This window comes from Stenella coeruleoalba, assembly GCF_951394435.1.
Source record: "Stenella coeruleoalba genome assembly, chromosome: X".
In the NCBI taxonomy this organism is placed as follows: domain Eukaryota; kingdom Metazoa; phylum Chordata; class Mammalia; order Artiodactyla; family Delphinidae; genus Stenella; species Stenella coeruleoalba.
The window spans coordinates 13,180,072-13,192,813 of record NC_137152.1 but is presented as its reverse complement, the minus strand read 5'-3'; the positions used below and the strand labels follow the sequence as shown (position 1 = coordinate 13,192,813).

General features: G+C 39.4%; 1 protein-coding gene across 5 annotated transcripts in view; it reads right to left on the bottom strand.

The window, feature by feature from the left end:
* REPS2 (RALBP1 associated Eps domain containing 2) overlaps nucleotides 1-12,742 on the bottom strand; it is a 231,723-nt gene that overhangs the window by 110,949 nt on the left and 108,032 nt on the right. For all 5 annotated transcript variants that reach the window (XM_079911205.1, XM_079911207.1, XM_079911206.1 and 2 more), the window contains exons 6-9: nucleotides 11,136-11,274; nucleotides 5,776-5,839; nucleotides 3,626-3,768; nucleotides 187-281 (exon numbers count right to left, since the gene is read on the bottom strand). In XM_079911205.1, coding sequence (XP_079767331.1) covers nucleotides 187-281; nucleotides 3,626-3,768; nucleotides 5,776-5,839; nucleotides 11,136-11,274 — 441 coding nt within the window. The remainder of the gene's footprint in view (nucleotides 1-186; nucleotides 282-3,625; nucleotides 3,769-5,775; nucleotides 5,840-11,135; nucleotides 11,275-12,742) is intronic.

The following is a 12,742-nucleotide window of genomic DNA, read 5'->3' as shown; positions in this document are numbered from 1 at the left end:
AAGAGAAAAAAAGATAATTATAGATATATCTGGTGTCTAGATTTGAAATGCTGAGCTCCAAGGTAAGTACTAAGTATTAAGAGAAATCGTTACGAAAGCAAATTTTCCAGAGTTTGTAAAGAACAATCAGCTAATGGATTTAATAGTACACACATCCTTACTTATTAACATATGAAGATCTTTTACCTCCATCCGATTCAAGTCACGGGGTTGTTGGTTTGCTGGCACTGACTCAGAATAAGAATCAAATAACGCACACTCCCACTTGGGCTTAGGAAAGGCTAAGAAGAAACAAAAAGAATGCATAAGAATATATACTATAGTCATGGTGGTCATCGTTTCCTAGCAGCTTTTCTGTGCTTGGTAAATAGAGCAACAAAATCAGCCAGCTCCTATATGCGAGAGATGGCACTAATCACGGTGAGGTAGTATTTCAAGTTCTTTACGTGTACAAGCTAGTACTTCTGCCATGCCCACTTTACACGCAATAAAACTAAGGAGCAGCGAAGGTAAGCACCTTAGTCAAGGTCAGAGAGCCAGCAAATGAAGAGCAGGGGCTTGAACTGCCAGCACTCCTGCTGGAAGGTCCATGCTGTCAGCATTTCATGTTGTAACACAGAAGTCATTTTCCACCTTAACCATCACTATCACAATACTTCAGTTTCAACTAAGCTACTAGCAGCATTTTAAAATGGCAGTAACTATGGTGATAGTTTGAATACCATAAACATTAACTGAGGAAATACTTCATTTTAGCTATTACTACTGGAAGTAAATAGACAAGATCTTACAATGATATGTGCCGAAGAAAGCTTTATGAAGTACTCATTTCTTTTGGTTAGCAGGAATAACAAAATAAGAACACAAGTTCTTCCTGATTTATAACAATGAGATAATCACATTATGGGTTTCTTCCAACATAGTATAGTGACAGCAGCTGTTAGCTGGGTAGCTGAGTGGATCAGCATAAGAAAAACCATCCTACCTGGTAAGCTAACACTGAACACTCACACTATTTCTTAGAAACAGATTCTGTTTCACCACTTTTGTCACAAAGTAAGTAAAAAAAAAATGTCTCAACAACTAGGAAAATTGTCATTATTCCAAAGAGGAAAAGCAGACTGGGGTAGACAGTAAACAGAAGCTACAAATCAAATTTGTCAAGACCAGCTATTAAGAAATCAAAATTTTAGTGCCATGTTTAAAAACATTTTTTTGAATCAAATGTTAAAAATAGATTGGCAGGGACTTCCCTGGTGGCACAGTGGTTAAGAATCACCTGCCAACACAGGGGACGTGGGTTCGAGCCCTGGTCCAGGAAGATCCCACATGCCGCAGAGCAACTAAGCCCTTGCGCCACAACTACTGAGCCTTGCGCTAGAGCCCGCGAGCCACAACTACTGAGCCCGCATGCCACAACTACTGAAGCCCGCGTGCCTAGAGCCCGTGCTCCGCAACAAGAGAAGTCACCGCAATGAGAAGCCTGTTCGCCGCAACCAGAGAAAGCCCGCTCGCAGCAACAAAGACCCAACACAGCCAAAAATAAAATAAATAAATGTATTTAAAACAATTAAAAAGCACAGAGAAGACCCAAAGAGTTCTGGCCATTTTCTTGAACCAAATACAAAAATAAACAAGGTTAATAAACCATTTAAAAGTCAACTACTAAACCCTTAGGGTTTGCCATACTATCACTAAGTTTAATGGGGTTTTATGAGGTCTCTCATGGTTTTTGTTAGAACTATTTAATTATTACTTAAGATTAATCCCACAAACTCTGGAAATGATGTGCAATTTTTGTTTAATTGAAGGGTATATGATGGATTCTTCTTCAGTTGTCTCTATATAAATGCATGTTCCATAAAAGGCCATTAAGAAATGGGGGGTGGACTTCATTCAAAATAAAGGGAGATGCTCTTGACTGAGGCTCTATTTTTTAGACTCCCCTGTACTGCGTAAGCAAGGTAAAAGCAGCCATTTGCAGCAGTAAAGGAATCAAGAGGCTATTTCTCTTTTGTTAATACGCTTTTTGCTCAGGGCTTTCAGACCTTTAAAAATTTCATCAGTGACTTTTGAAACACTCCGTGAAACACCTGAACACCTACAAAGTGACTCCTCAAATAAGAAGTCATGACACCCAGCCTAGGTTCCATAGCCACACCACATAAGAACAAGGAAACAGCATTCCTCAAGACCCCAAACAGGAAAGAGAGGGAGGAGAGACAGCGAGACAGAGACAGGGACACAGAGAGAGACACTAAAGAGGAAACAGAGCAGTGCGTCATGCTGCCCAACTGCAAACTAGTTCCTGGGGACCCCTGAGGGTCTCCCCCAGACTGTAAGGAAGGGGAACACGCTGGAGTTACGGCCCGCTGGAGTCAGAAAGCAGCTGCTATTAGCAAAGTCCAAGCTCTGAAACAAGTAATAGCTTTTGCTCTCTGAACCCTCCCCTTTGTACATTATCTGAGGGCCTCTGGGCAAGATTCCAGAATGGGTCATGCTTCCCCCAACATGTTCACCGGTCCCTGGCACCAGCCACATACTTAGTCTCTTCCTTTTGGTTGAGCCTTCACCCCGTCACTACCTAACACAGAATGACAGACTTTTTATTTAAGAGTCAGAGACCCGAAGACTGACTTAGATAAGTCACTGGGTACTTTGAATCTAGTGTCGTTATGAGGAGGAGACAAGACAAGATAATCTAAGGCCTTTCCAGATCTAACCAGGAAATTTATGATCTGTTCATGACTAATCACATTTTCTTTAGACACTGGTTCCCTCCTGCCAATAATCATCAATGACTAAGCTCTCATGTTTTAGAGGCCCTCTCTAAAAAGTGAGAAAGTCTGTTGAAAGCACCAGCTATTTCTGGACCCTTTCGATGAAGGCTATACTTCTGTGAATAATAAAATTCACATCAGAAATCAGCCCACTGCCTTTGAAAGGGCAAGAGACACTATTAATTTTTTCAATCTTCCAAAGAAGTTAATACAAAGGTTGGACTCACCATGACTCTTTCCTATCCAAAGGATTTGGGGGTAACTGTTTTATTAATGAGAAAGACAAAGAGAGCTCTATTCTAACTTTCTGGCGTGCTAGAATGTTCTATATCTGATTGCAGTTACATGGGTGGATACATATTTTAAAAATCGAGTGTACATTTAAGATCGGAGCCTTTCATACATTTCACTGCATGTAATTTTTAAACTTTTTCATTAGGTACAGGACTCCTAGTCCATTCCGTTGCCCAAGGCCACTCGGGGACATCGGGCTGGGCCTAAAGATGCTAAGTCAGCATTGGCTCTACAGGAAGATCTTCCTCCTAATTTTTTATCAGCTGGGGATTCAGTAGTTGCCTGGTCCACAATTTTCATGAAAGGGTTACGTGGCTTTGGTTCAAATCCATCCAGACAGTACTAGAATGGAGATAAGAGATGACTCACATTTGCTAGATCATCCCTATGCCTCACATTATAAGTTGTGAGAGTCTAATATCAGTTAATGAACAGTAACTGTGTATACAAAGGACTCCACAAAGTGTCTGGACAACATCTTAAGGAACAAAACTCTCTTCCAAGGTCTGGAAGGAAACGCCTAAGGTTTAGGATTTATGATGAGGCATTACCTGCTTGCAGGTACTCTGGCTGCAGAGTTGGAGGCAGGCCCTCAGGCAGTGGGTAGCCGTTCTTCCGGGCCACAATGAGATGAAACGCAGCACAGAACTCCGGCAGGCTCAGGGCTCCATCACAGTCAGCATCGCTCAATTCCCTAAGGAAAGCAGATGTTATGAGCGCCTAACACGGGGCTCAGAAGGAAAGTTACTCAGCCTCAAACATGCAAACATGACTCCCAGGCTCTCTGGTGGAGGCCCTGCAGGGTCCCCAAGCCCATATAAAATCTCAGGGGGCCACACGGAGGAAGAAAAATCGACACCACTAGCATGAGTGGCACTTTATAAATAAAAATTGAAATTCTTCAGATTCTCCAATAGATCTGTTTTACAACAGACTACACAAGTAAAACACACTATGGGACAAAAAGGAAAACGATGCCCACAATTCACACTTAGTTGACAGTCATTCAGTAAATGAGTTGTGTGAACAGCCCCGGACCTGGTGCTCAAAACAGTCAGAGGAAGGGCTGGCCCTGCCCTTTCACCGGTGTCCTGGCCATTATTCAGTTACCCAAGCTCAGATACAAGCACTTCATTTCTCAGCTTTAAGGAAAAACCTTGAACTTTTCAAGTTGCAAATGTTGTATCAAAACTTTGCTTGAGAATTCCCTCCTGGGAAAACACAAGTAAGCTCAGTAAATACTCGCTGAATGATGTTTTCAGATAAAACTAGCAACTAGGGAAGGCTGGAACCAGATGAGATAGAAAGGAAGAAAGGGAGAGGCTTGAAAAGGCTTATCTTTGCTTCAGCCGTTGTTTCCCACTGAAAAGCAGGGGCCTATCTGCCAAAGTAACTAAGACCCCATAAGCTCAACCAGTCTCCTAGGTGTACAGAGATGAGTACGCTTGTGTTAGGACAAGCAGAGCGAGAAGGCATATACAATCATAGTAGAAAGGGGGTTACTGTTTGAAAGAAAAACCACGGAAGGTAAGCTCCGGAACTTTCCTTTGGATCCTTCACATCCTTGTCCCCCTTGAATAGTCAGAAAGCACCAGCTCCCCAAGGTGAGGAGCCAGGGAACTGTTTCAAACACTGGGTGGAGAGAATCCCACAAAGCTTACATGGATATGTCTCAACAAAAAGAGAGAAATCCTCATGCCAATAATGTTAAGACTGGGAATTCTGCCAAAACAGACTGTATTCTTTACAAAATGATAGTTCCTCTTTTTTCCTAGCTTTAAAGCCTAATAAGGCTTGCCACTTTTTTTTTGAATGCTATAATATATTGCCGAAAAACCGAAATTCAGCTCAGGATCCCAGATACGGTGGCATTCACAAGTGTCAGTGGAATAGTTTTCCAATATGATGCACAAAACATGACAAGCAATTTTAAACTCTAATTTTTTTGTAAATCCTCATGAAAAAAAGTTTTACATAAATATTCCAATATTTTCATTATATTATATATTTATCACAGTGTGGTCTCCCGCCCAGTCTTGAGGAAGAAGAGCCCACACGCAGCCGGGAGTTTACAGAGGTATGGAGCGTTTCCATAAACGCAAACAGAGCCATCTGGACCAACCAGCACAGCCCTTCTGGAGCCGGTGATGGAGCCGGCACTGCAGCAAAGCACCGGGCACGCCACATGTGCAAGTCTGAACCGGGGCCCAGCTGATAAACACCAGCCAAATTTACGAAGCTCAGAGGCAGCGAGAAGAGTCAAATTTAACTTAATTCCAAAATATTTGTGGAACTTCTGTTCACCTGGCCTCATAAAATATTATAAAGAATAGCTTTTCAAGGTTCTCTGGTCACTTACACCACATCAAGTAGAAAAATCTGAAAATAAAACACACAAGATGGAAATTCTCATATGCTCACACAACTGCTTAGACTGAAAAGGCATCTACGTGAGGATAATAATTAGGAAATTGCTTTTTAAGTAAGAGCCAAAACAGTGCGTAGTATGTGCCAGACGCTATTCATTGTGCTTTTCATATAACTTACTTAATCTTCAAAGCGACAATAATCTAAGTTCTTTTCATTCTCTTAGTCTGATTTTTAAAAAATTCAAAAGATTAGATTTTTAAAATGCAAAAGTAGGAGCTAAGGGATGGCTATGGATAACAGTATGATACTATGAGGCATTAACTGTACTTACCATATATAGGAGAGTTCTGGAATGGAAAGCTTTGATTTGGTGAAGAAGTTCTTGGCCACAGAACCTGTCAAGAGTCATTGTTTAAATAAATCATGAATTACTTATCTAGAGCAGCTTTTATATTTATATGTAAATGAATCACCATTTTTTTCACTCAGCAACTCCTACCATATAACCACAAATATAATTATTCATCAAAGCAACTACGAATTGTGTGGCTAAAAGCAACATACAAACAGCTTTTAAAAGAGTATGTAAATTACAATAGGGCAAAAGAACTAACGGCATAATACTTAATTATGACATGAAAATTATATGAATTCCTTCTATTTCCAAAAATATGCAAAATTTACTAAAAATTCAAAAGATAACTATCAAAATTATCAAAGTAAAAATCTGTCGAGCACTTTTAATGAACGGATGCAAAAGTAATACACGATCATGGTAGGAAACAGCAAAAAAGAAAAACTAACACCATTAATCTCATCATACTAGAGATAAGAAGACAGACATCTTGAGAAAGCGTTTCAGTGAGATTTAAGATCTCTTGGTGGCTCTTCAAGAATCGTATCCAGGAACCTCTTGCTACTTTCTTTATTCATTGCAAATTTACCAATATCAATGGAAATCAGGTAATCATTTCATTTTACATGTAACGTAGCTTCAAGTCCCAATTGCACTTAAAATGTTTACACCCAATCCTTACTGAGATTGAAATTTTTATGCTTTCTGCTCTCAAAACAGTTTCACAATTCAAAAGCCTCAAGTCTAACACAAAGAACACTCAAATCAAAGCCCTAAACTCTATTCTAAACTGATAAAGTCAAAAATCTTTCCTTAGCCAGCACGAGACTTCTAACTGGCCTTGAAACAAAGGATTATAGTGGACCCTAAGGCAGACTTATTTTCCTTTGATAGATGAAGGATCAAAGACAAAGTACCCTATAAATGAATGAGCCTTCTCCCCAAGAGCATCCTGGAAATAATGCTGACCCAGGACTGTTGGCCATCCATGCAGCCTCCTTGCCTTGTCAAACATTTGTCAGAAATGTCTTGAAAGCCCATTTGCCAGCTATTTTATACATAGAAAGGCATTCTCCCCTAATTTCATTCTTCTTTTTCCCTCCTGATCTCCTTTCTTCAAAGTATAATAGGCTCAAACCCACAGCTAGAGACCTGGCCTGGACTTCACACAGTGGAGAGAGACTGTCGGCCCACAGTGTCCCAGAGTGGTTGGGTGGCGCCCACAGGGAAGATGATGGCTAACGAGGGCAGAGAAGGAGCACTTGAGCAAGCCAGGTGCTCCCTCCTTCGGTGCTGACAGAAGTTCAAACGGGGAGCTGGAACCCTCGCCCCAGCCCCACCCCCAAGCAACAGAGAAACCCCAAACAAGTCTCCTTTCCTTGCTCTCTCCAGCCATTTTCAGATCCACCCGAGAGCCACATGTGGGGCAGAAGAGGTAGAAGGGAGGCTTAAAAGCTGTCAGCAGTCAAAGATCAAAACCATGAATCCAGACTTTTTCTTACAAGGGGTCTCTCAGCCCAGTAAACTACAGCTAGCCACAGCATTGATCCATCAGTGACTGAATGTTAATACATCCAATATATACAGATTTTTAAAAAATAATAAAGACCAGTAAACCACTGTAAAAATGGATTGAGCTATGAGAGTTCAAAGAAATAGATGCAACTGACTCTTAATCATATTGAAAAAAAATGTTCAACCTTGTTCGTGAGACATCTGTAAGTTAAAGCCACACAAAGACATGATTTCTTGCCTATCAGATGGGAAAAATACAAAAGTTCAATAACGTGTTTTGATAACAAGACTATGGGAAAACAGGCACCTCATACAATGCTGGTGGGGTGACAAAATGGCACAACCCCAAAGAAGGGGTGTTTTGCAAAATCACATTTGACCCGGTAATCCCACTTCCAAATTATCCACGGATACACTAACAAAAATATAAAAAGACATATGCAGAAGGCTATTTACAAGAGAAATATATGTAATAGCAAAGGACTAGAAGTAATCCCAATAAAGAATTGGCTGAATAAATGACTGCACATTCACACAATCTGTAAGAAGAAACAAGAAATAATATCTCTACATACGACTACAGAGTAATCACCAGAATATATTAAGTGAAAAAAGCAAGGTGGAGGAAAGAGTAAGTAGTATGCTACCACTTATCTAAGAAAATACGGAGATAAGAACACACACACACATAGAGAGAGAGATATGTGCATACACGTATTTGCTTCTATTTTTAAAAACAGACAAATAAGCCATTAAACAAGATGTTTACCTATAGGAACAAGGTAGAGGAGATAGGGACAGGAACTAGACTTCTTTGAATGTAGCTTGTTTTGTAGACTCAACTTTAGGACTGTGTTAATATTTTATATAAGTAAAAAATTAAATTTTAAGAACACAATCCTTAAAACTTGAAATCAAAACAAATAAAACTGAAAAGCACAAAGTTGGAGAACTCTCACTATCCAATTTCAAATACTTACTATAATAATCAAGACAGTGTGGTATTGGCATTAGGCTAGACATACAAATCAGTGAAACAGAATTGGTAAAGAAATAAACCCTCACACTTACAGTCAGTTGAATTTTGACAGGGAACCTAAAACAATTAAATGGGGGAAAGAATAGTTTTTTCAACAAATGGTGCTGGGACAACTAGATATTCACATGCAAAAGAATGAATTTGAACCCCTACCCCATATCATATGCAAAACTTAGCTCAAATTGGACGAAAGAACTAAATATAAGAAATAAAACTGTAATATAGGGAATTCCCTGGCAGTCCACTGGTTAGGACTCTGCGCTTTCACTGCCAGGGCCCAGGTTCAATCCCTGATCTGAGAACTAAGATCCCACAAGCCACACGGCGTGGCCAATAATAATAATAATAATAATAAAAAAATTAATATGACCTTGGATTAAGCAATGGTTTCTTAGATATGACACCAAAAGCACACGCAACAAAAGAAAAAATAAACGGAACAGCAAAATTAAACTTTTTTGCTTCGCAAGATACCATTAGGAAAATAAAAGGACAAGCCACAGATTGGGAAAAGAATATTTACAAATCATATGTCTGATAAGGAACCTGTGTCTAGAATACACAGAGAACTCTTTCCACTCAACGATTTTTTTTAAAAAATGGCAAAGTATCTGAATAGGCATTTCTCCAAAGAAGATATACAAATGGACAGTAAGAGCATGAAAAGATGCTCAATGTCATTCTTCATCCAGAGAGAGATATCACTTCACATCCACTAGAACGGCTACAATCAAGAGATAAAAACAAGTGTTGGCAAGGATGTGGAGTAAGACACTACTGGTGGCAATGTAAAATGGTGCAGCCACTTTGGAAAACAGTCTGACTAGTCCTCAAATGGTTAAATACAGAGTTATCCTATGATCCAGCAATTCCACTCCTAGGTATATATCCAAGAGAAATAAAAACATACATCTACACAAAAACTTGTACACAAACGTTCACAGCAGCATTATTCTTAACAGCCAAAACAACCCAAAAGTCAATCAACTGATGAACAGATAAATAAAATGGGGTCTATCCATACAATGGAATGATATTCGTCCATAAAAAGGAACGAAGCTCTGGTACATACCGCAACATGGATGAACCTTAAAAACATTATGCTAAGTGAAAGAGGTCAGACACCAAAAAACACTTATTATGCAATTTCATTTATATGAACAGCCCAGAACAGGCAACTCTATATAGAGAGAAAGTAGTTTAACGGTAACCTAGGGCTTGGGGGTGGGGAGAGCAGGAATGGGGAATAAATGCTAATAAGTTGGTAGTTTATTGGGGGGAGGTGCTCTAAATCTAGATTGTGACTATACTACACTAAAATCATTGAATTGTATACTTTAAATGGGTGAATTTAGAGTATGTAAATTACATCTAAATAAAGATGCTTTCTAAAAAGGAACATTAACTAATTGCAATGTATGAACCTCTCCTGACCTTGATCAAACTAAACTTTTTTAAAAGGCATTTGTGAGACAATTGGGGAAGTCTGAACAAGACTTGATATTAAGTAATTTGCGGGGTTTTTTTTAATGTGCTAATGAGTTGTGGTTATGTTTTTAAAAGAGGCCTTATCTTTACAGATACATCCTGAAATATTTTCAAATGAAATAGTCTGGTAATTGCTTCAAAACCGTCTAGGCTGAGAGAGGGTATAAATAAAACCAAATTGTGAGAGCTGACTGATAGGTACATAGGAGTTTGTTATACTAGCCACTTCAGTTGTGTCTGTATTTGAAATTCTGCAAAATGAAAAGGTTAAAAGAAAATAAAAACATTCCTAACAGCTACCTATTTGTATTTGGTTAAATATCTGCATACATTGTGAAAAAACTCACTTAAGCAGTGGGTAAAGTTAGCAAGTGGTCAATAAATGCAATCTGGGTTTCTGCTTTTTTTTAAAATCACGTTGTCAACGTTAATTTTTTGTATCTACAATATTCTGCCTTCAAATAAAGCCATTACCACCAACCAGAAAATGATATCTGCGTTTATACAGGTACATTTCAACTACGCACCTTATTTCACGAGAGAAAATTAATCTTAGTCCACACTGCGATATGTCAGGTTACAATTATCAAGCACATATTGTTATTCTTCACAATTGAAATATAAAAAGGAAGTTTTATGAATTTGTCTTCCAGACTCTACTATTTCACTGTTTGTTTAGTCTTCAGCCGGGTGAAATGTAGGCACGTGGGAATTAAATCAGTTCCTCTCAGCTTGAATTTTGCATGAGAATTCAATAGGAATATGTATTTCTGAAGATAACCCAGAAGAACTAACATGTGGACATAAAAATGCTGGCCAATTTTCCTCCCATATTTTCTCTCAGAAAAACCAGAGGAGAAAGACTGCAGCCAAAGAAAACGAACATGAACTTGAACTCTAAGGTGTATATAACATAAGGAGACCTGTGACAGCAACTCTTTGGGAGGCTACACTATGTCCTTGCTGTAACACCAACATAGTGAGTATGCAATTAAAGGTGCGGCACTAATTTCAGGAACTGCTCCAGCTAATAAGGCACAGGATCTGAACCAGGATGCTCCAAATTCCCATTTAACCCCCCTTTGAAACGGAAACATAACTTTCCCAATATCACTGCCAAGTGTTTTTCTGCATGGTTTATAATTGATGAGACATTCAACCTCAGAGAAAAACAAACTAAAATCATAGAAGGTTGTTGTACTCATTTTGTGTGGACTATTTCTCAAGATGGGCGCTGTTATTTATGTGAGACAGTGAGCTGGGACCCGTGTTCTCACCCACCAGACTTTGTTACCTGAAATGAAGGAACTCGGATCAGGCTGAAGGGACCGGAACTGGTTGACATAATACTCGCGCTGCTCTTCCGTTATCCTCCACGGTTCATCTGGGTAACTACTGTTGTTATCCTGCAGTTCTCTCTCCACTGAAAAGGACTTTAAAAAGAAATCAATAAGCAGATGCTCACAGAATCTGTCTTTTGTGAAACAAAGTAGAAATATTAAACCCAAGCATTATAATTTTTTTTCCTCAAGGGAATGAATTTAAACACCTTGTGAGTAGAATTTAATAGGAATGTAAACTTCTGAAGGTCAGACATCATGCTTTATACCTTTCTTTTGTATTTCCCAAAGTTGTTAACAGGTCTGAGCATGAAATATTGAACACTTGGGTGAGTGACAAAAGATTTTCCAATGTGATGAAGGGGAAAAAAATACAATTGTTCTTTTCTTCAAATATTCACCACATTTTGATCCGTTCAAATTAGTTGAGTAAATAGTAAGATAATCTAGATTCTTTTTAAACCATTTTTTAAAAATCTAGAACAGCTATAACCACACCATCTTTCTCTCTGAGGCATTCCCGTTGTATAAATCTGGGAATCAAAAGCTCCGAATCAAGTCCCACGTCCCCAGGTCCCACCTGAGTGGCAAGTCAGGATCACCAAACCTCTCCTTCCACATTTGTGAACTGGGGGTTCTACTTAGTAATAGAGCTGAGTGCAAAGATGGGCTGTCATGGTACCACAACAAACAGGGTAACAAGGGGTGCATCCGACCTGCCACTAGGGGGCATGCAAGCCAAATTTGAGATTTTAAGGATACAGAGAACCAAAGTAGTAGTGCAGGAGAAAAGAGCTCTGCTAAGCAATGGGGAAAGAAGCAAAAATGGTGATTCTGGAAGGAGCAGCACAGGGCTTTGTTGCATCCCTCCCATCTACCCTAAGGCTAAGGTGCTACTTGCCAAGGGCCACCTTCATGGAACTAAAAGGTAAACACAAGGAGGGTGAGCCTTTAAGACAAAAGGAGACTAGGAAAGAAGGAGAGAGGTATTACTACTAATACCCATCAAGGTGCCTGCTTCTGAATGAACACACTACCAAGGAATTAATCATTAGGAGGGTATTCTACTCACTATCCCCAGAAAAGACAGCAGACCGTCTCTGCTCCCTGCCTCAACCTCCACAACAAACACACACCACATTCTGGAAGTAACTCTTCCCTGGAACACTTGGCTCTCCTCTGATGCCATTCAGAGAAGAAACAACTCTGTAAAAAGTTTGAGCTGTGATATGACCTTGAGATGCCATCTTTGAAGTTTGCATACTAGATGAGTTTCCACTAAATCTAAATCAAACCGTTTTTAAATGCCCTGAAAGTCACTATCCAGTAGTTAATGCCTTAAATTCATAGAGTGTTTTGAAATTTACAAAGCATTTCATACACCCCTATCTCACCTGACCACCTCAAACATTTGAGAGGTAGACACAGCAGGTATTAGTATCCTTTTCCCAGATGAGGAAACCAAGGCTCAGAGAGCTTAAGGGACATGCCCATATCCTTCACTGAACCCCTGCAGTCAGCAAATACGTGTCCACTTTTTTTTAATCTGTTGCCAAAATCT